General features: G+C 54.2%; 1 protein-coding gene across 2 annotated transcripts in view; it reads left to right on the top strand.

The window, feature by feature from the left end:
- The window catches only part of TFAP4 (transcription factor AP-4), a 50254-nt gene that overhangs the window by 24303 nt on the left and 4050 nt on the right, over positions 1-21901 (top strand). Inside the window, exons 1-4 of one of the 2 annotated variants that reach the window (XM_034939697.3) lie at positions 7031-10554; positions 20447-20612; positions 20726-20824; positions 21200-21370. In XM_034939697.3, the coding sequence (XP_034795588.1) occupies positions 10466-10554; positions 20447-20612; positions 20726-20824; positions 21200-21370 (525 nt within the window). In that variant the 5' untranslated portion in view covers positions 7031-10465. Of the gene's footprint in view, positions 1-7030; positions 10555-20446; positions 20613-20725; positions 20825-21199; positions 21371-21901 lie in introns of those variants that run through there. The other variant, XM_034939699.3, reaches the window with a different exon arrangement.

Here is a 21901-nt window from a genome sequence, read left to right as displayed (position 1 = left end):
AACAAGAGCAAAGCTCTGTCTCAAGAAAAGGACCTGGTGGAGGCCGGGCACGGTGGCTCATGCCTGTAATCCCAGCACTTTGGGAGGCCGAGATGGGTGGATCACAAGGTCAGGAGATCGAGACCATCCTGGCTAACATGGTGAAACCCTGTCTGTACTAAAAATACAAAAAATTAGCCGGGCACGGTGGCTGGCACCTGTAGTCCCCAGCTACTCCGGAGGCTGAGGCAGGAGAATGGCGTGAACCCGGGAGGCGGAGCTTGCAGTGAGCAGAGAGAGCGCCACTGCAGTCTGCCCTGGGTGAAAGAGAGAGACTCCGTCTCAAAAAAAAAAAAAAAAAGAAAAGAAAAGGATCTGGTGCAGTGGCTCACGCCTGTAATCCCAGTGCTTTGGGAGACTGAGGCATGAGGATTGCTTGAGCCCAGGAGGCTACAATAAGCAGTGCACCACTGCATTCCAGCCTGAGTGAGAGTGAGACCCTGTCTCAAAAAAAAAAAAAAAATCCAAAATCCCATCACCTAGCAGGTGACTTTGACTTTGACAACATCCCTAATACAACTGTTGCTGACTGGAGGGAAAAAATAAAAACAAACCAATCAGCAAGGTTGTGGGATTTCCTCTTTCTAGCCATATTTGGCTGTTTCTTTCAGGTAGGGAGAGGGAAAGAGCAGGCAGTGTGAGATGAACTGGGTCACAGCTGCAGGAGTTAGCAGGATCAATGGTGTTAGCCGACTATGGCCCACTGCATTTTTTGTTTGTTTGTTTTGAGAGGGAGTTTCGCTCTTGTCACCCAGGCTGGAGTGCAATGGTGTGATCTCGGCTCACCACAACTTCTCCCTCCCAGGTTCAAGCCATTCTCCTGCCTCAGCCCCCTGAGTAGTTGGGATTACAGGCGCCCACCACCACAACCAGCTAATTTTTGTATTTTGAATACAGACAGGGTTTCACCATTTGGCCAGGCTGGTCTCGAACTCCTGACCTCAGGTGATCTGACCTCCTCAAGCCTCCCAAAGTGCTGGGATTACAGGCATAAGCCACTGAGCCTGGCCCAGCCCACTGCTTTTATAACAAACCTTTTTCTATTGTGGTAAAATATACATAACAAAGACTTACTGTTTAACCAGTTATTTATTTGTTTGTTTATTTCTTTTGTAGAGACGGGGTCTCACCATGTTGCCCGGGACAGTCTTGAACCCTTTTTTTTTTTTTTTTTAAATAGTCTCGCTCTGTTGCCCAGGCTGGAGTGCAATGGTGCGATCTCCGCTCACTGCAGCCTCTGCCTCCCAGGTTCAAATGATTCTCCCTCCTCAGCCTCCTGAATAGCTGGGATTATAGGCACAGGCCACCACACCTGGCTAATTTTTGTAGTTTTGTAGAGATAGGGTTTCACCATATTGGCCAGGCTGATCTTGAACTCCTAACCTCAGGTGATCTGCCTGCCTTGGCCTCCCAAAGTGCTGGGATTACAGGAATGAGCCACCTCTCCCAGCTGGTGTTGAACTCTTGGTGGGTGAACAAGTGAGCCAGCCAGCCAAGCTTCATCTGTATCTACAGCCACTCCACATGGCTAGCGGTACTGCCTGAGTTCCGCCTCCTGCCAGATCAGCGGTGGCATTAGATTCTCATAGGAGTGCAACCTTATTGTGAATGAACTATGGGTGTGCGGGATCTAGATTGAGTGCTTCTTACGAGAATCTAATGCCTGATGATCTGTCACTATCTCCCATCACCCCCAGATGGGACTGTCTAGTTGCAGGAAAACAAACTCAGGGCTCCCATTGAGTCTACATTATGGTGAGTTGCATAGTTATTTTATTATATATTATAGTGTAATAATAGAAATAAGGTATGCAATAAATGTAATGCTGTAGTAGGTGTCAGTGCTTCATCCCGTCTTATGGCTGAATAACATTCCACTGTATGGACAGACCACATTTAGTTTATCCATTCATCAGTTGATAGACACTAGGTTGCTTCCATGTTTTGGCTCGTATGAATAATGCTGCTGTGGACATGGGTGTACCATGATCTGTTTGAGTCCCTGTTTTCATTCTCTTGGATGTTTACCTAGGAGTGGAATTGCTGGGGCCTATGATAACTACTGCCTGTTGCATGGCTCACAAACCAAGAATGGTGTGGTAGACAGAATAATGGCCCCCCCAATGAAGTTCATGCCCCATCCCCAGAACCTATCAATAGTTACCTTATGTGGCAAAAGGGACTCTGCAGATGTGATTACGTTAAGGATTTTGAGATGGGGAGATTATTCTGCATTATCTGGGTGGGCCCAAGATCATCAAGAGAGGGAGATGAAAGGGTGAGAAAGATGGGATGGCAGAAGCAGAGACTGAGAGGTGCACTTTGAAGATGGAGGAAGGGGCCACAAGCCAAGGAATGGGAGTGGCATCTACAAGTTGGAAAAGGGAAGGAAACGGATTCTCCCCTAGAACTTTAGGAGAAATACAACCCTGCTTACACCCTGAATTTAGCCAAACATAACCCATCTGAACTTCTGACCTCCAGAGAATAAATTTGTGTTGTTTTTTAAAATTATACACACACACACACACACACACACAGACATATATTTGTGGAGATGGAATTTCCCTATGTTGCTGCCCAGGCTGGTCTCCAACTCCTGGCCTCAAGTGATCCTCCTGCATCAGCCTCCCAAAGTGCTGAGATTACAGGCATAAGCCATGATTCCTGGTCAAATTTGTGTTGTTTTATGCCACTAAGCTTGTAGTAACTTGTTACGGAGGCCATAGAACTTTTACATTTTCAAATGGTTGGAAAGCAATCGAATGATATTTTGTGGCACATGAAATTATACGACATTCCATTTGTGTCCATAAGCAAAGTGTTATTGGCACCCAGAGATGCCCATTCATTCATATACCATCTAGGACTGCTTTCCAGCCGGAGGGACAGTTGAGTGCTTGTAGGAGGCCATGTGGTCTGCAAAGCCTAAAATATTTACTATCTGGTACTTTAGGGAAAAAACCTTGCTGACTCCTAATATATTTATTCATTTTGTTGTTGTTGTTTGTTTTTTGAGATGGAGTCTTGCTCTGTCGCTAGGCTGCAGTGCAGTGGCATGATCTCGGCTCACTGCAACCTCTGCTTCCCGGGTTCAAGCGATTCTCCTGCCTCGGCTTCCTGGGTAGCTGGGACTACAGGCACATAGCACCACGCCCAGCTAATTTTTTGTATTTTAGTAGAGATGGGGTTTCACCATGTTGGCCAGGATGGTTTCAATCTCCTGAACTCATGATCCACCTGCCTCAGCCTCCCAAAGTGCTGGGATTACAGGCATGAGCCATGGCACCCGGCCTGTTTGTTTGTTTTTGAGATGCTTCGTCACCCAGGCTGGAGTGCAGTGGCGCAATCTCGGCTCACAGCAGCCTCTGCCTCCCAGGTTCAAGGGATTCTCATACCTCACTCTCCCGAGTAGCTGGGATTACAGGTGCCCGCCATCATGCCTGGCTAATTTTTGTATTTCTAGTAGAGGTAGGGTTTCCCCATGTTGGCCAGGCTGGTCTCAAACTCCTGACTTCAAGTGATCCACCTGCCTTGGCCTCCCAAAGTGCTGAGATTACAGGTATGCGCTACTGCTACCGGCCTGATTTTTTCTTTTTTTTTTTGAGGCAGAGTCTGGCTCTCCCAGGCTGGAGTGCAGTGGCACAATCTCGGCTCACTACAATCTCCACCTCCCGGGTTCAAGCGATTCTCCTGCCTCAGCCTCCTAAGTAGCTGGGACTACAGGCATGTGCCACCATGCCTAGATTTTTTTTTTTTTTGTCCTTTTAGTAGAGATTGGGTTTCACTATGTTGGTCAGGCTGGTCTTGAACTCCTGACCTCAAATGATCCGCCCACCTCGGCCTTCCAAAGTGCTGGGTTTACAGGCATGAGCCATGGCACCTGGCCTGATTATTTTTATTTTTTATTGTATTTATTTATTTTTTGAGACAGAGTCTTGCTCTGTTGCCCAGGCTGGAGGGCAGTGGCGCGATCTTGGCTCACTGCAACCTCCGCCTCCTGGGTTCAAGAGATTCTCCTGCCTCAGCCTCCTGGGTAGCTGGGATTATAGGCACCCGCCACCACGCCCGGCTATTTTTTTATTTTAGTAGAGATGGGGTTTCATCATGTTGGCCATGCTGGTCTTGAACTCCTGACCTCAGGTGATCCACTCACCTCAGCCTTCCAAAGTGCTGGGATTACAGGCGTGAGCCACCACGCCCGGCCTAGTCAAGGCAATTCTGTAAGGGAGGAGCAGGAGGTAGACACGCTTGCTCCAGTTGCCATTCATTCATTCACTCACTTTTTCAGGCACCGGAGAGGTCATTCAGTGCATTTGGTTTTGTGGCCCTATGGCATATATTGATTGTCTCCAAATGTCATCATTTCCTGAGCACAGCTCCTGTCACTGCAGTGTGGTCGGGAGCTTCTCGAGGGCAGCATTTCTGCTTTGATTTCCGTGTGGCCAAGTAGGATATGTGAACACAGAAAGAAGTAGCCAGGACTTATTGGACAGTCCCTCTCCAGGGCTGTGCAAATGATGCCCATGTTCCTTGGGGACACAGAGTGGGTCCCGGAAGGCTGACGGGCAGCCCTGATTCTGCTGCCTTCTGCCTGTGCTAGAGTGAGACCTCAGTAGATGCGGGAATCACAAGCAGCAGGGTGGGGCTAGAGTGAGACCTCAGTAGATGCGGGAATCACAAGCAGCAGGGTGGGGCTAGGGTAATACAAGGGAGGCCCTTGCTTGGGGAACTAAAGTTAATGGGAGCATCAAACCCCTCAGTAATCAAGTTTCACAAAACTTTAATGCAATACTTTAGAGAAATCAAAACTGGCCAGGCACAGTGGCTCACACCTATAATCCCGGCACTTTGGGAGGCCGAAGCAGGAGGATGGCTTGAGTCCAAGAGTTTAAGACCAGCCTGGACAACATAGTGAGACCCTGTCTCTACAAAAAATTTTAAAAATTGCCAGGCATGATGGTGGCATGCCTGTAGTCCCAGGTACTTGAGAGGCTGAGTTGGGAGGATCACATGGGCCTAGGAGTTCAAGGCTGCAAAGAGCTATTGTATCACCACTGTACTCCTGCCTGGGCAACAGAGTGAGACCCTGTCTCAAGAAAAAATTGAAATTAATGCCAAAAATTTACAATGACCAAAATATCTGAATTACAAATTAAAAACACATTTATTGATTTATAATAAATCAATATTAGAAATCAATGTTGAACCAGCTTTTGAATGTTTATTTTTTTAATTTTTGAGACAATCTCAATTTGTCACCCAGGCTGGAGCACAGTGGAGCGATCTCCACTACTGCAACCTCTGCCTCCCGGGTTCAAGTGATTCTCTTGCCTCAGCCTCCTGAGTAGCTGGGACTATAGACACTTGCCACCATGCCCGGCTAATTTTTGTGTTTTCAGTAGAGACAGAGTTTCACCACATTGGCCAGGCTGGTCTCGAACTTCTGATCTCAAGTGATCTGTCTGCCTCTGCCTCCCAAAGTGCTGGGATTACAGGCATGAACCACCACGCCTGGCCCAGTCTTTGAATTTTTAAAATTTTATTATTATTATTATTATTATTATTATTTTATGGATGGAGTCTCTCTCTGTCACCAAGGCTGGAGTGCAGTGGTGTGATCTCGGCTCACTGCAACCTCCACCTCCCGGGTTCAAGCGATTCCCCTGCCTTAGCCTCCCAAGTAGCTGCGACTACAGGTGCCCACCACCGTGCCTGGCTAATTTTTTTTGTATTTTTAATAGAGACGGGGTTTCATCGTGTTAGCCAGGGTGGTCTCAATCGCCTGACCTCGTGATCTACCTACTTTGGACTCCCAGTTAAAATGTATTATTAAGACAGGGTCTTACACTGTTGCCCAGTCTGAAGGGCCATGGCGTGATCATAGCTCACTGTAGTCTTGAACTCCTGGGCTCAATCAACCCTCCTGCCTCAGCCTCCCAAGTAGCTGGGACTTTAGGCATGCACCACCGTGCCACTCTAATTTTTTTTAATTTTTTTGTAAAGACAGCATCTAGTTATGTTGTCCAGGCTGGTCTCCAACTCCTGGCCTCAAGGGATCCTCCTGCCTCTGTCTTCCAAAGTGCTGGGATTACAAGTGTGAGACACTGTGCCTGGCCATTATTTGAATTTAAAGCTAAAGATCAGCAACAGTGTCTTGGAGAGCTATACTGAAGCCTGAGGGAAAGGGAAAAATCAGTAATACTGAGATAGTCATTAAAATGTGAAGAGTGTGTTTACTATGGATTTTTGGCAGTAATTTATTTTATTTTATTTTATTAATGTATTATTTTATTAAGACAGGGTCTTGCTGTGTCACCCAGGCTGGAGTGCAGTGGCACGATCACAGCTCACTGCAGCCTCAACCTCCCTGGGCTCAAGCAATTCTCCCACCTCACCCTCCCGAATAGCTGGGACTACATCACCTCGACAAGTTAATTCTTTTATATTTTTTGTACAGATGGTGTCTCACCACGTTGCCAGGCTGGTCTTGAACTCCTGAGCTCAAGCAATCCACTCACTTGGGCCTCCCGAAGTGCTGGGATTACAGGCATGAGCCACTGTGCCCAGCCAATTTTGATGTTTTAAAATGTTAAATTAAGACGTAATTTGAGGCCGGGCGCGGTGGCTCATGCCTGTAATCCCAGCACTTTGGGAGACCAAGGCTGGTGGATCACTTGAGGTCAGGAGTTCGAGACCATCTTGGGCAACATGGTGAGACCCTATCTCTACAAAAATTGCAAAAAATACCTGGGCATGGTGGCGCACTCCTGTAGTCCCAGCAACTCAGGAGGCTGAGGGACGAGAATCACTTGAACCCAGGAGGCGGAGGTTGCCGTGAGCCGAGATTGCGCCATTGCACTCCAGCCTGGGTGACAGAGCGAGACTCTGTCTCAAAGAAAAAAACAATAACAACAAAGAAAACCCAACATAACTTATCTTGGGTGTTGAAATTTTTGGCACTGTCTTACATTTTGCGACATCAACTCTTGCCCCAGGAGCCAGATTCTGTGTGGGCCTAGAAATGACTTCCAAGACAAATGAAAAAGCAGGTCTCTGCCATCCCTTGGCCGGACTCCAAATGCCGCTGCTTTGCGGGGGCTTCCTTGATTTATTAGGAGAGGGGATGGGTGCCTACTACCCAGTTCAGTGTGGGCAGCCAGCTCCCGGGTCTGCCTGGGCCACCCACTTGTGCCTAGGGTCTCCCTCTCATCCTTTCTGCCAAGGCTGTCTCCAGGGATATCAGCTTTGCAGATCACTCTCTGCAGTTCACACATGTGCCCAGCCCTGTACCATCCCCTGTGAAGAGAGAAAAGAGTAAAAGCACAGTCCCTCTTCTCTGGGAGACAAAATTGGACCAAGGAGGCCAGGTGCAGTAGCTCATGCCTGTAATCCCAGCACTTTGGGAGGCGGAGGCAGGTGGATTACGAGGTCAGGAGTTCGAGACCAGCCTGGCCAACATAGTGAAACCTCGTCTCTACTAAAAATACACAAAAATTAGCCAGGCCTGGTGGCAGGCGCCTGTAATCTCAGCTACTTGGGAGTCTGAGACAGGAGAACAGGAGAATCGCTTGAACCTGGGAGGTAGAGGTTCCAGTGAGCCGAGATCGCGCCACTGCACTCCAGCCTGGGCGACAGTGTGAGACTCTGTCTCAAAAAAAAAAAAAAAAAAAATTGAACCAGGGAGACATCCAGAGAACACTCTGAAGGCCACATATAACTAAGTATGACAGAATGCTTTGCTCTGGAAAAGAACAAAAACAAGTACAAAATAAGGCCCTGATCAGAGGTGAGGTGTGGCAGGTGGGAGGATGAGTGTGATATAAAGAACCAGGGCTTTTTGCAGCCAGCACTCCTGAGTGCATTCTTGTCTGCAGCTGTGAGCCTCTGTCTTCCCATCTGCAAAATGAGAGGATAAGGAGACAGTAATGCACCAGAATAGCTTGCTCACTGCTGGGTGAGGTGGCTCATGCCTGTAATCCTGGCACTTTGGGGGACTGGGGTGGGCAGATCGCCTGAGGTCAGGAGTTCGAGACCAGCCTGGCCAACAGGGCAAAATCCCATCTGTACTAAAAATACAAAAATTAGCCGGGCTTGGTGGTGTGTGCCTGTAACCACAGCTACTTGGGAGGCTGAGGCAGAAGAATCACTTGAACCCAGGAGGCGGAGGTTGCAGTGAGCCGAGATTGTGCCACTGCACTCTAGCCTGGGTGACAGAGCAAGACTCCGTCTTAAAACAAAACAAAACAAAACAAAAAAAAGAATAGCTTGCTCACTAAGGGCAGTTAAAAATAGGCTTCCCACCAGGGCCATCCATGGCTCATGCTTGTAATCCCAGCAATTTGGGAGGTAGAGGTAGGATTCCTTGAGTCCCAGGAGTTCAAGACCAGGCTGGGCAACACAGTGAGACTCCTATCTCTATTTATTGAAAAACAGTAAAAAGGTTTTTTTTTTTTTTTTGAGACGGAGTTTTGCTCTTGTTGCCCAGGCTGGAGTGCAATGACATGATCTTGGCTCACTGCAACCTCCACCTCCCGGGTTCAAGCGATTCTCCTGCTTCAGCCTCCCGAGTAGCTGAGATTACAGGCATGTGCCACCAGGCCCCCGGCTAATTTTGCATTTTTAGTAGAGACGGGGGTTTCTCCATGTTGGTCAGGCTGGTCTCGAACTCCCGACCTCAGGTGATCCACCCGCCTCAGCCTCCCAAAGTGCTGAGATTACAGGCGTGAGCCAACGCGCCCAGCCGAAAGTATTTTTTTTTTTTTTAAGTAAACACATAGTAAGCCTTCCAGAGACTTTTTTTTTGTCAAGTGGTCTGGGATCTCTCCTTAGAGAAACTGCCTAACAGGTTGCTTCAAGGATTGGAGAGCGTGTATGCAAAACTGCTCGGCGTCCATCGGGTGCTGGCAACATCTAATAACAATATTTCCCAATAATAACAGTAACTATTGTTACTAGTAGGAATAAGTCAAATTAGGAGGCACGATTTAGGCGGAACCTGGAAGGCGGTGGGCAGGATCCAGGACATTCCAAGGCAGGCGTGGGCTTCCTGAGCCAGGAGCCAACCCTCCAGGAGCCAGGGGAGGGCCTGGGGCCGGAAGGTGGGGCGTGCGAGCGGAGGACGGAAGCTCGCCGCCAGGGTCCCCGTCCCTGCCCCAAGTCGTCACCCCCTCGTGGGGAGCGCACCCTGGCGGAGGGGCAAGTCCCACACGGGCTTTGTTATGAATGAGAAGCTGCAGCCTTCAGCCCGCGGAGGGAACAGTGGGGGTCTGGGGGAATAGCAGGGGACCCGGCAGCAACCAGCAGACCTACCGGCAGCGCTGGCAGCCTGCGCCCGGGGGCCGCTGCCGTTCAGGCCCGCCTCCACCCTCCCCTCCCTGCCGGGGCCCCCGGCTTCCTAGGGCGGCCCCAGCATCCGAGGCGCCCTTTGCCGTCCCGTCGCCGGGTCCAAGATTCCCAGGATCCGGAGTCCCGGCCCTGCGGCCAGCGGCGGGCAGCTAAGCAAGGCGGGAGGGAGGAAGCTGGCCGGCCTCCGAAGTCAGCCCCGAGTTACATGTGGGAAGCGGTGGCTGTGACGCAAGTTTCCAGGGGGCCCTGGGCTCGGCTCGAAGGGAGCACACCGGAGAGGCTCCGCTCCGTGCAGCTGCAATGGTGAAAAAGCAGAAGCCCCAAGCGCGAACCCCAGGCCGCCTTCCTTGCTGCCGCTGCACGCCCGACCCAGCCGCGCCCCCTCCTCCCTGCGGGCCGGCCGAGCGCGCGGACCCTGCTCTGGGCAGTAGCTGCTGGACCCCGGGCTGCACGGGCTGGGCTCCCTGCGCGGTGGCTGGCCTTTTTTTTTTTTTTTTTTGCAACGCTTGCCAACCTGTCAGCTGATGGACCTCATCACCCATAGTGGCGCATGTAGCTCGGCCGCAGCTCGCTCCATTCACGCCGCGCCCCGCAAGCCCGCCCGCGGCCCCCGGCCCCCTGTGCCCCGCGAGAGGCCTGCAGACCCCGGTTGCAGCCGGTCCCCGGGGGCCCGCGCCCCTCTCGCCCCGGCCTCGCGCCGCCTGGGGGGCGCTGCAAATAGTCCTTTGTTTACATGCAATTCCTTACTCCGCGGAAGGAGGCCGGGGGAGTGCTGAGTTTTCACCAGCTGTTTCCCGCCTTGAAACAGACATCTGATCAGCTGCAAACACACACACACACACACACACACACACACACACATACACACGCCCGGGGAGGCAGGCCGGAGAGACCTCCCTCCCGCCCCTCCCGCCCGCCTCCCTCCCCTCGCCGCCGCCGCCGCCGCCGCCGCCGCCAGCATCTGGGACCGGCCGATTCTGCACCTCCGTCCGGCGCTGCCCTTTGATTCGGATTTCCATCTTGCATTCTCCGGCTGATCGCGGGACCTGGCTCGTGCAGAGGAGGGGGGCCGATCGCTATGGAGTATTTCATGGTGCCCACTCAGAAGGTGCCCTCTTTGCAACATTTCAGGAAAACAGAGAAAGAAGTGATAGGAGGGCTCTGTAGGTGTGTACTCCTCCTCCCCCCACCCCCTTCCTACCACTGCAGCCCCCGGCCAGCCCGCCCGGGCGGGCGCGCGTGTGCGCACGCATGGCCCGCGCCGCCGACCCCGCTAGCCTTTCTTAGCTGCCGGGACGGCTGCAGCCCCACACGCCGGGTCCGCGCCGCCCCGGGACCCTCCTTCCTTGGAGCATGGGGGCCCCAAGCGGCCCCGGCCACTTTTGTCCGCTGCAGGCGGGCGAGTCGCGACGTTTGTAAATTGCAAACAGACCCACGTGGTTCTGCAGCAGTCCCGGCCATGCTTGGTGCTGGTGGCCTTCCCCCCCGCGCTTCCTCTTTCCCCCTCCTGCGGCGGCTTCCTTCCTCTCCTTCCTTCCTCGGGATCTTAGGTCGTCCCCATCCAAGGGGGTCTGGGGGCCCGGGGCGCGCGTGGGGGTGTAGCTAGGGCGGCTACAATGCAGCCATGCCGCGGCTCCCGGCGCGGGGTGGGGGCGGGGAGCCGGGCACTGTGCGTGTTTGCAGAGCGGGGCTGCAGCGGGGTCGGGGGCGTGCTCGCGTGTGGGTGTGGGGGGTGGGCGGACCCCGAGGGGCCCGCGCGGCCGGTAGGGGCGCCGCGGCCCGGGGCACGTTGGCTGCCGCTCGCTCGCCCGCCCGCGCCCGGGCGCTGTTTACTAGCGAGGCCTGGACGTGACTCTGCAGCCCTCTTGGAGTAGGCGGACCTCTGCGCGCGGCCTCGCGGGAGCTGTAGTTCTCCGTGTCCTGCTGGTGCAGCATTGTGGGATTTGTAGGCGCTCCTGAGCCACGCTTTCCCTGCACAAAGCTCGGCCCCCGCGGGCACGATGGGCAAGGCAGGCCAGGTGGGCAGGCCATTTGGGGAAGGGACACCTGAGGCCGCCCCTAGCCTCGCAGGGCAGCTTCCCGCCGCACGTGGGTTTCCTCTGCAAACTTTCCCATCCAACGCCCCTCCCCCCTGCCGTAAACCGAAAGCGTCGGGTCCCCCAGCCGGGTGGGTGGCCCGAGGTCCGCAGGCCTCCCCAGAAGCCACTTTGCAAGCTTTGGTCCTAGGTTGCTCTAAACCCAAAGGGTGATGGACTCAAGGACCACAAAGCCAAACCACCCCGCACACTTCTTAAAATGCACATGCCTGGAACTCTGATCGCTGGGGCCCGGACATCTGCATTTTGAACGACCCCCTGGGCGGGGTGTGGGGGAGGTGGGCGTTCTACGGCGTGCGCAAGTTTGGGACCTGCGGCCCCTTTCCTGCCGCGCTGCTCCAGGAGCGAAATGGCTCCCCAGGGCTGGAGCCACGTGCTCTGCCGCCCGAGGCAGTCTGGGCGGGGATTGAGGGAGGAGGAGCCCGCCGGTGTGGCACAGGCTGGTGGACGCTAGCGCCTGCAGAATCCGGCCTGGAGGGAAGGTTGCTGCACACGTGTAGACACTCCTGCCCAACCCTCTGCCCCAGGGGTCCCCACCTTAAGGCTACTCTGAAGTTCCCAGTCAATACCTAGACTTGGGCCAGTTGATGGGTTTGGCAGCTGGCAGGGATGCCCCGAGGGCTGGCCCTTGCACGAGGCCCACCTGGAGGGCCCAGTAATAATAAGTAAAAAAAATTCTTGAGCTCTTTTTATGTTCTGGGGACTCACTTTGCTAGAATTTTCTCACTGAGTTGTCATAATCTTTCTATGAGTCAAAAGTGTCTTTTGATTCCGCTTAAAGAGGCGGACACAGAGACTGGAGAAGGGACCACTACAGCAGGTGGGGGAACTGGAACTTGAACCCTTGTCCTGGGGTTGCTGCTGCTGCTGCAGGGCTGGGCTGGGCAGCGCGGAGGTGCAGTTGAGCCGCTGTGCCTACTGGAGAAGACATTCTGGGCCTGATCCTGGGCAGGGTTGGGGGGCCCTCTGGCTGCCATGCCTGGGCCTTGGGTGAGTCCTCTCAGGGCCCCCTGAGATTCTGGCTTCAATTTATCCCTGCCCCAAGCGTTCCTTTGGAGGATACCAGCAGTCCCCCAGGGTAGCTGGATCTTGGTAGGCCAAGGACTTGAAGGTGTAGGGCCTTCGTCCAGGGTTGGACATGGCAACGTCCATTGCAAGACAGTTGTCAGCTGTGTATTAGGCATGGAGTTGGGGGTCCCTGGATTTGTTTACCTTCAGTAGGGGTTGCAGGGTGAGGTGGGAAGCCAGTCTGGGATCAAATGTGTTCATTAGGCAGGACCTTCTGGCCAGATGCATTTGCTTCTCAGGGTCATCTCAGGCTGGTGGGCTTTGCTCCATCCCTCAGTGACCAGCAGGGATCTCCCTGTCTTTATGTCTCCCAGGCCTGCCAGAGGGGATTGTAGGGCACGGTGCTGCACACACAAGCTGCAGGTTTTGGACCTATCGCCTAATGGTTCTCAGTCTCTGGAAAACAGAGCACCTGTGAGAAAATTAGCTATCAGTATGGAAAGTGCCTAGTAGCTGTTAAAATGACACTCAGTCTTTTTTTTGTTGTTGTTGTTGAGACGGAGTCTCACTCTGTCACCCAGAATGGAGTGCAATCTTGGCTCACTGCAACCTCCGCCTCCTAGATTCAAGCGACTTTCCTGCCTCAGCCTCCCAAGTAGCTGGGATTACAGGCATGTGTCACCATGCCTGGCTAATTTTTTTATTTTTAGTAGAGATGGGGTTTCACCATAGTGGTTGGCCAGGCTGGTCTCGAACCCCTGACCTCAGGTGATCCGCCCACCTTGGCCTCCCAAAGTACTAGGATTACAGGCATGAGCAACTGCGCCCAGCCACTGACATTCAGAGTCTTAAAAGCAGGTATATGGGCAGGTATATGGTAGTCTCCATCCGTATCTTGTGTTTTGTTTGTTTGTTTGTTTGTTTTGAGATGGACTCTCACTCTGTCACACAGGCTGGAGTGCAGTGGTGCAATCTTGGCTCACTGCCACTTCTGCCTCCGGGATTCAAGCAATTTTCCTGCCTCAGCCTCCTAAGTAACTGGGACTACAGGCCCGCTCCACCATGCCCGGCTAATTTTTGTATTTTTAGTACAGATGGGGTTTCACCATGTTGGCCAGGATGGTCTTGATCTCCTGATCTTATGATCTGCCCGCCTCGTCCTCCCAAAGTGCTGTGATTTCAGACATGAGCCACCGTGCCTGGACTCTCCATCTGTATCTTTTTTTTTTTTTTTTTTTTTTGAGGCGGAGTCTCGCTCTGTCACCCAGGCTGGAGTGCAGTGGTGCAATCTCGGCTCACCGCAAGCTCGGCCTCCCGGGTTCACGCCATTCTCCTGCCTCAGCCTCCCGAGTAGCTGGGACTACAGGCGCCCACCACCACGCCCGGCTAATTTTTTGTATTTTAATTAGAGACAGGCTTTCACCGTGTTAGCCAGGATGGTCTCGATCTCCTGACCTCGTGATCTGCCCACCTCGGCCTCCCAAAGTGTTGGGATTACAGGCGTGAGCCACTGCGCCTGGCCTCTGTCTGTATCATAAAGCTCCTAGGCCTGGCTCGGTGGCTCCAGCCTGTAATCCCAGTGCTTTGGAAGGCCAAGGGGAAAGAATCATTTGAGCCCAGGAGTTCGAGACCAGCCTGGGCAACATAGCAAGACCCCACCTCTACAAAAAATAAAAAAATTAGCCCGGCATGGTGGCATGTGCCTGTAGTCTCAGCTCCTTGGGAGGCTGAGGCAGGAGGATTGCTCGAGCCTGGGAATTGGAGATTGCAGTGAGCTATGATCATAGCACTGCACTCTAGCCTGGGTAACAGAGACCCTTAAAACAGAGGCTCTTAAAAAAAAAACAGTAAGACTGGGTGCAGTGGCTCACTCTTGTAACCCTAGCACTTTGGGAGACCAAGGCGGGAGGATCACTTGAGCCCAGGAGTTCGAGACCAGCCTCAGCAACATGACGAAACACTGTTTCTACTAAAAATACAAAAAACTAGCCGGGTATGAACGGTGTGCACTTATACTCCCAGTTGCTTGGGAGGCTGAGGAAGGAGGATGACCTGGGCTCAAGAAGTTGAGGCTACAGTGAGCCGAGATCATGCCATTGCACTCCAGCTTGGGTGACGGGAGTGAGACCCTGCCTCTAAATAAATAAATAAAAACAAATTTAAAAAATAATAAAACTTAGAAAGCTCCCATAAGAAGGAGTTCGAGAAAATTGAAGGCTTTGGAGTGTTTGTTGGGTCCCTGATTTATTTATGAAGCAACAACATTCTGCCGGGCCTGAGGATACAGCCACGAACAGGATGTGACTCCTGTCCTCAGCAGCTCACAGCCTTGTGGTCTTAAAAGGTCTTGTAGACCCCCTAAGAGTTTCATGGGTTGTCCTGGACACCTGGGTGCAAACTAACTCTTGGGCCTCGACCTCCCAAGTAGCTGGGATTACAGGCACGTCCCATGACACCCGGCTAATTTTTGTATTTTTAGTAGAGAGGGGGTTTCACCATCTTGGCCTGGCTGGTCTGAAACTTCTGACCTCAGGTGATCTGCCCACCTTAGCCTCCCAAAGTGCTGGGATTACAGGCGTGAGCCACCGTGCCTGGCCTTTCTTGATCTCTTTTAAACTTCACCATGACCCTGTGAAGTGAAGCAGTGTTTCCATATTTTACAGATGGAGGAAACTGAGGCTTGGTGTTCCACAGCTAGTAAGTGGCAAGGCTGGACTTTTTGCACTTGAGCCCAGTGCAGGATTCCCACTGATGGGCTGGAGGAGCTTTGGGGAAGGGAGGGAGGCAGGGATGTTTCTGATGGCAACAGCCTGGGCATGGTGTGTTCTGGGACCGAGGGGAAGGGCAGCAGACTGGCCAGGTCAGAGTACAGAGTATGGGTGAGTAGTGTAGCAGCAGCGGGGATGGAGCATGGATGAGAACCTCGGGCTGATTAGGTTAGAGAAGGATGAGTGCCTTAGTGCTTTTTTGGGTTTGGGAGACTTTCCCACGTTGACTGTGTAGATGTTAAGTGACCCTGAGGTATGTGAGTGACTTCAGGGCAGTGTGAAATGAAAGTTCTCAGTGGCCGGTTTGAGGCTGGAGCTGGGCAGGCAGGTGTAGAAGGATTGGGGGGTACTTGACTTTGGGCTGGGCAGGAGGGATAGGTACCTGGCAGGGTTCTAGACTTGAAGGGCATGCCCCGTCCCTCCAAGTGTCTGATTGGGATGCCAGCGTCAGTCTCAGCAGATTTTGTGGGTGCTGTGGTGGTATGTGTGGAGGCTCTTGCCTTAGCATCCAAGGCTGGTGCCCAAATTTTGTTCCTTGGCCATTGGCTGCTCAGTGACCTTATTCCTAAATCTAGGGCAGCCCCTGTTTGGACCCAGGAGCCTGGCTTGCAGGAAGCAAGAGAGCCTCAGTGTGGCTGGGCATGGTGGCTCATGCCTATAATCCCAGCACTTTGGGAGGCTGAGGCGGATGGATCATTTGAGGTCAACAGTTCGAGACCAGCCTGACCAACATGGTGAAACCCCATCTCTACTAAAAATACAAAAATTAGCTGGGCGTGGTGGTGGGCCCCTGTAATCCCAGCTACTCGGGAGGCTGAGGCATGAGAATTGCTTGAACTCGGGAGGTAGAAATTGCAGTGAGCTGAGATTGTGCTACTGCACTCTAGCCTGGGCAACAGAGCGAGACTCTGTCTCAAACCCCCCTCCACCCCCCATAATTAGCCAGGCTTGGTGGATCACGCCTGTAATCCCAGTTATTTGGGAGGCTGAGGCATGAAAATCGCTTGAACCCTGGAGGTAGAGATTGCAGTGAGCCAAGATTGCGCCACTGCACTCCAGCCTGGGCAATAGAGCGAGACTCAGTCAAAAGAAAAAAGAGAACCTCGGTGTTGGTGGACTTGGGTCACCTTTGATTTTCACCTGGAGGAGTCTGAAGTGGCCAGGGAGAGGATAGTGGATCTTTACTGTGTGTGTAGGACCTTTACAGACCTTAACTGTAAATGCAAAACCCCAGAAAGAGCTATCAGAAACTTTCAGGCATTTGCAGAAAAATCCACTTTATTCAGTGCAGTATCACCTGGAAATTTCAATTAACCATCCTTCATCAACAGGAACCCCTGGTTGGTCAGCCATCAGAAGCCCTGGTTGGTCAGCATTCCACCAATAAGAATTCCTGGTTAGCGGCACTCCACCAATCACAACCCCTGGTTAGCTCCTATTCCACCAATCAGAAGCCTTGGTTAGAATGCATTCTATTAAAGGACTCTGTCGGCGGGTACTTCCAGGGCAATTTAGGTGAGTTACATTTGAGGGTCTTGGTGGCAGATTCAGGTCCCCACGAGGAACTGTACCTTTTGGGGGGAAATTTGCTTTCTTGGATTTAAGAAAGTGCTTAACCTAAGTTAAGCACTAGGTTAGCCAGCAGCTGGTTTCTGAACCAGGAGACTGGGCTGATGGCTTTGGAGAGGAAGGAGGCAGGATGGAGCATTGGAGAAGCTGGGCCGGCAGATTCTGGTGCAGAGTAGGAGGCGACACAGGCCCCTGATCCCAGCCCCAGCTGCTCTTCCTTGTGAGAACTTCCGGCTGGGGTTTTCGGGACTGGGGTCTGGTGGTCTCCTTTGGTCTCCCAGTTAGTGGGCTGCCTTGCGGGGAAGGGAAGGAAGAGGCTGAGGGTCAGCTCCCAAGAGCAGAGGAGTTGGTGGGACTTGGGCCGGGAGGTGCAGAAGGGTGCATCTGGCTGCACCCTGTCCTGCCCAGCTGCTGGGTGTGACCTTGGGCAAGTCACCTCACTTGTGGGCTTGTGTTCAGAGGGGCAGGGGTGATGGCTGAGCTTGCAGTCACACACCCGCTTCTGGTAAGTGGCGGGCTGTGTGAACTAGCAGTCAGTAGAGGCGCTTCAGTGGGTTGGCATCTGCAGGTTGCTGTTGTGCCCGGTCTGGCTGCTTGACCTTGGGATCATCACCTTCCTTCCCACGACCCTGCATTACTTGCTCACTGTAATCTCGGCCACCCCACTGGGTTTTGTGAGAATCAGGCAGGGAAAAATGTCAACGAGGTCTGTGAATAATAAAAAGAGTTACACGATTACAGCGATTTCCGAATGCCTGGTCCTTTTTTTTTTTTTTTTTGAGACAAGGTCTCACTCTGTTGCCCAGGCTGGAGTACAGTGACATGATCACAGCTCACTGCAGCCTCAACCTCCTGGGCTTACTACGTCCTCCCACCTTAGCCTCCTCAGTTGCTGGAACAATAGGCACACTCCACCATGCCTGGCTGATTTCTTTAATTTTTTCTAGTGATGGGGTCTCACTATGTTGCCCAGGCTGGTCTTGAACTCTGGGGCTCAAGCGATCCTCCTGCTTTGGCCTCCCAAAGTGCTAGGATTATAGGTGTGAGCCACTGTGCCAGGCCTAGTCTTCTCTTTTACAGGGATAACTGTCACCTGCCAGTTGAGGCATCGGGCTCTGTGGGCTGGTCAGAGCTCATTCTGCCCTATGGCCTGACACCTGCTCTGGGGTCAGGGTTCATGCCCAGCGCTTGCTGCAGCTGGACCCTACTCAAACCTCTGTGCCCCCCTCTTTACATGGGAGTCTTCAGGCCACCTGACTCAGGAACATTGTGACAATTCAGTGAGAAAATTCTTGCCAAAAACTTAAAAAAAAAAATGTATCCCTCTGTTGTGGACCCTCCAGGAGGGCCAGCTCTCAGGTGGCCCAAGGCTGGACTTGGTGCTCCCTTTTCACCCCCTGGTCAGCTCTGGCTTTTGGGCATTGCCAGGAGGGACCCAGGGGCTGGGTGGGCAGGGGTCTCTCCCCACATCTCTCCTGAGGGGGATGGTGATGCCTCAAGATTGCACTTACCTTGTGTTGTGGCTTCCTATGGACATCTCTTCCCACCTCTTACCTCCAAAGAGCCCCAGCTTTAAGCCACCCACTGCAGAGCAGTCCTGGTCCCCTTGGCCTGCTGGCCTCTCAGAGATGGTATGGTCTGAGGCTGTGCCAGGCCTGGGAGCCTGGACTCCGCCCCAAGGCTGGGCCACACACAGCCGTGCAGCAGGCCTGCTCTAGTCCCCCTATCACCTCCACTTCAGGGCAGGGGAACGGGGAGAAGTGAGGGCACTGACATCCAGCTGACTGACCCTAAAACCATCCCCTCTCTGCCCTGCACCCTAAAGTCTCTCATGGAAAGTGGGGGGCCCGGGCCCCTTTTGCAGCGCTGACATTTCAAGACCCTGTAAGCGACTTGTACCCTGGGTGCAGGCCCTGGGCCTTTGGGTCCTGATGGAGGAGGGGGCTTGGCTTGATGAGGACGGAAGGAGGTTGATTTGCATCCAGACTTCCGGCGTCGGACACCTCTCTATTGGGAGAGGAAGCCGAGGCCGGGGAAGGGGCAGCAATGCGTCCAGGGTCCCACAGGGAGCCAAGGCTGGACAGATGGGCAGGCTGGGTGGGGCCAGGAAGGCCACGGCTGTTTCCAGCTGTTGCAGATGTGCTGCCTCCGGGGTCCATGCAAACTCCTTTCCGCCTGCGGGCTGGCGAAGGGGCCAGGGCACACAGCAGGGGAGTTAGACTTGGCAGCCCCTTGACCCCAGACTGCCCTCGTCAATGGAGTAGGAGCTGCCCAGAACCCTTTTCCTGTTCTCCCAGATTCAGGGGCATGAGCCCCCTTGGCCCAGTCCTGGAACAGGGCACCCCGGGAGGGCCCCTCAGGAAGAGGCCGGGGCTGCGGCTTCGGGTGGGGCCGGCAGCCTCTGCTGGGAGCCCAGCATCTGGAAGCCATCAGGCCAGGGGCGGGGGGAGTTGCAGGGGAGGTCCAGGGAGGGGGACATGCCTCCTCCAGGCCACACACAAGCCCAACCCTCGAGAGCGTGGCCTTGGGCCCACAACCGCTGCCTCTGCACCCTGGCCCGCAGCCCCGCCCCCTGGCGCACACGCCCCGCCCTCGTCCGAAGCCACGCCCCCATCCAGCAGCCACGCCCTCTTCCCCCAGGCTGCCTTCTCACCGCACTGGCCACTGCTCCTGCAAGGGTCAGCAGCGCTCCCCACAGCATGCTGGGAGCCTCGCTTCTCCGGCGCAGAGTGGGTCTGTCTCTTGGAGTGGGTGGGCTGTGGGGAGCCGTGTCCCCAGGGGTTGTTGGCTTGGTGTCTTTTTGGGGAGTGAGTGGTACTTGTCTTCTGTGAAGTCTTAGCCTAGCGGGGCTGGGGCTTGTGGTGGGGGGCGTGGCCGTGAGGGTAGGAAGGGAGTGGGGACGTCTTCCTCAGTCCTGGGGTGGCAAAGCCTGAGACGCTGAAGAGGCGCTCCAGGTGCCTAGCAAGTCACTCAGAAGTGTTCCAGGAGCGGGGACAGCGTCCCTGAATGTCGTCTGCATCCCGCGTGCATCAGAATCACACCACGCACGTTTCTGGGCCCCACCGGGCCTGCTAGTCAGACGCTGGGGCCAGCACCCGTCGTCTGCATAGTTTCTAAGCTCTTGGATGTTTTGATGCTCAGACACACTGGGAATTCTGTTCCGGAGGAGAGACTGCTCCCTGTGAGGAAAGCCAGGGAGGGGATGGGTTTTTGTTGTTGTTGTTGAGACAAGGTCTTGCTCTGTTGCCCAGACTGAAGTGCAGTGGCGTGATCATAGCTCACTGCAGCCTCCAACTCCTGGGCTCAAGCGATCCTCCCACTTCAGCCTCCTGAGTAGCTGGGACTACAGGCATGCACCACCACACCTGGCTAATTTTATTTTTTTGTAGAGACAGGGTCTCACTACGTTGCCTAGGCTGATCTCAAACTCTTAGGCTCAATGATCCTTGGCCTTGATTCAGTCCACCCTGGTGTCCCAGAGAGCACCCCTCCATCACTCTCTGGGGGTGGCCTGGCATCTTTTGCAGCAGGGGAGGGATGCAGTTTCCACTGGGGCCCTCTGGAGATGAATGATGAAGAGGGCGCCTTGGCCGAGCCTGTCCCTGTCCTCTCTGGCAGCCTTGCCAACATTCCACTAACCCCCGAGACTCAGCGGGACCAGGAGCGGCGGATTCGGCGGGAGATCGCCAACAGCAACGAGCGGAGACGCATGCAGAGCATCAACGCGGGATTCCAGTCCCTCAAGACCCTCATCCCCCACACAGACGGAGAGAAGCTCAGCAAGGTGGGTGAGAGCAGGGAGGGCTTCCTGGAGGAGCCGGCAGGTTCCCGCTGGGAGAGGAAAGTGTGCTCTGGTAAACACTGCCAGCCTGACTCTCGGCTTTTCCACGCCCTCAGGCAGCCATTCTCCAGCAGACAGCCGAGTACATCTTCTCCCTGGAGCAGGAGAAGACCAGGCTCTTGCAGCAGAACACACAGCTCAAGCGCTTCATCCAGGTGCGCCCTGTCCTTCATGGCTCCCTCTCCCTGGCATGGGCATGCCTTGGACCCAGCCATGGGCCTGGGACTCAGGTGTGGCTGCAGGCCGCTTCTTGCCCACTGACAAGTACTTCCAGGCACTTTTTTTTTCTGCCCCGGCCTCAGTTTTCCCATCGGTCAAGTGCGGTGGAGTGGGCTCTGGAAGGAGCCAGGTGACTGTTATGTAAAGCAGCCCATTCTCCTGGCATTTGGCTGGTTTGTTGGACTTGCAGAAGGGGCTCCCTAATGAAGATTCACCTGTGTTGGGCAGCTTTGGGGGGCTGCGATGGAACCCCAATCTCCGTGGTGGTACCGAGGTGTCAGGCACACTGACCGACTCCTTGGGGTCCCCAGGAGCTGAGCGGCTCGTCCCCCAAGCGACGGCGGGCAGAGGACAAGGACGAAGGCATAGGCTCCCCGGACATCTGGGAGGACGAGAAGGCGGAGGACCTGCGGCGGGAGATGATTGAGCTGCGGCAGCAGCTGGACAAGGAGCGCTCGGTGCGCATGATGCTGGAGGAGCAGGTGAGGCAGCGCCCTCTGTTGGGCGCGGCGCGCGGTGCAGAGGGCGTGGAGCCTGGGGTCGCGCCTCATGCTCTGCGGCCCTCGGTGGAGCCCTATTTACAGGAGCACCTACTGCGGTGCCAGGCCTAGGAGTGGGGAGCAAGCCAGACACGTCTCTGCCCTTGGGGGCCACCGTCTTTGTTGGGGTGGGGGAGATTAGCCAAAGGATCTCAAAAATGTAACCATGCTGTGGGAGGCCGAGGCGGGTGGATCACCTGAGGTCAGCAGATCGATACCATCCTGGCTAACACGGTGAAACCCCGTCTCTACTAAAAATACAAAAAAAAAAAAAAATTAGCCGGGCGTGGTGGTGGGCGCCTGTAGTTCCCGCTGCTCGGGAGGCTGAGGCAGGAGAATGGCGTGAACCTGGGAGGCAGAGCTTGCAGTGAGCCGAGATCGTGCCACTGCACTCCAGTCTGGGAGACAGAGCGAGACTCCATCTCAAAAAAACAAAAATGTAACCGTGATGGGCTGGGTATGGTGGCTCACACC

This window comes from Pan paniscus, chromosome 18 (assembly GCF_029289425.2).
Source record: "Pan paniscus chromosome 18, NHGRI_mPanPan1-v2.0_pri, whole genome shotgun sequence".
Classification (NCBI taxonomy): Eukaryota; Metazoa; Chordata; class Mammalia; order Primates; family Hominidae; genus Pan; species Pan paniscus.
Note: the sequence above shows the minus strand (reverse complement) of the source record. Positions and strands in the feature narration are given on the sequence as shown.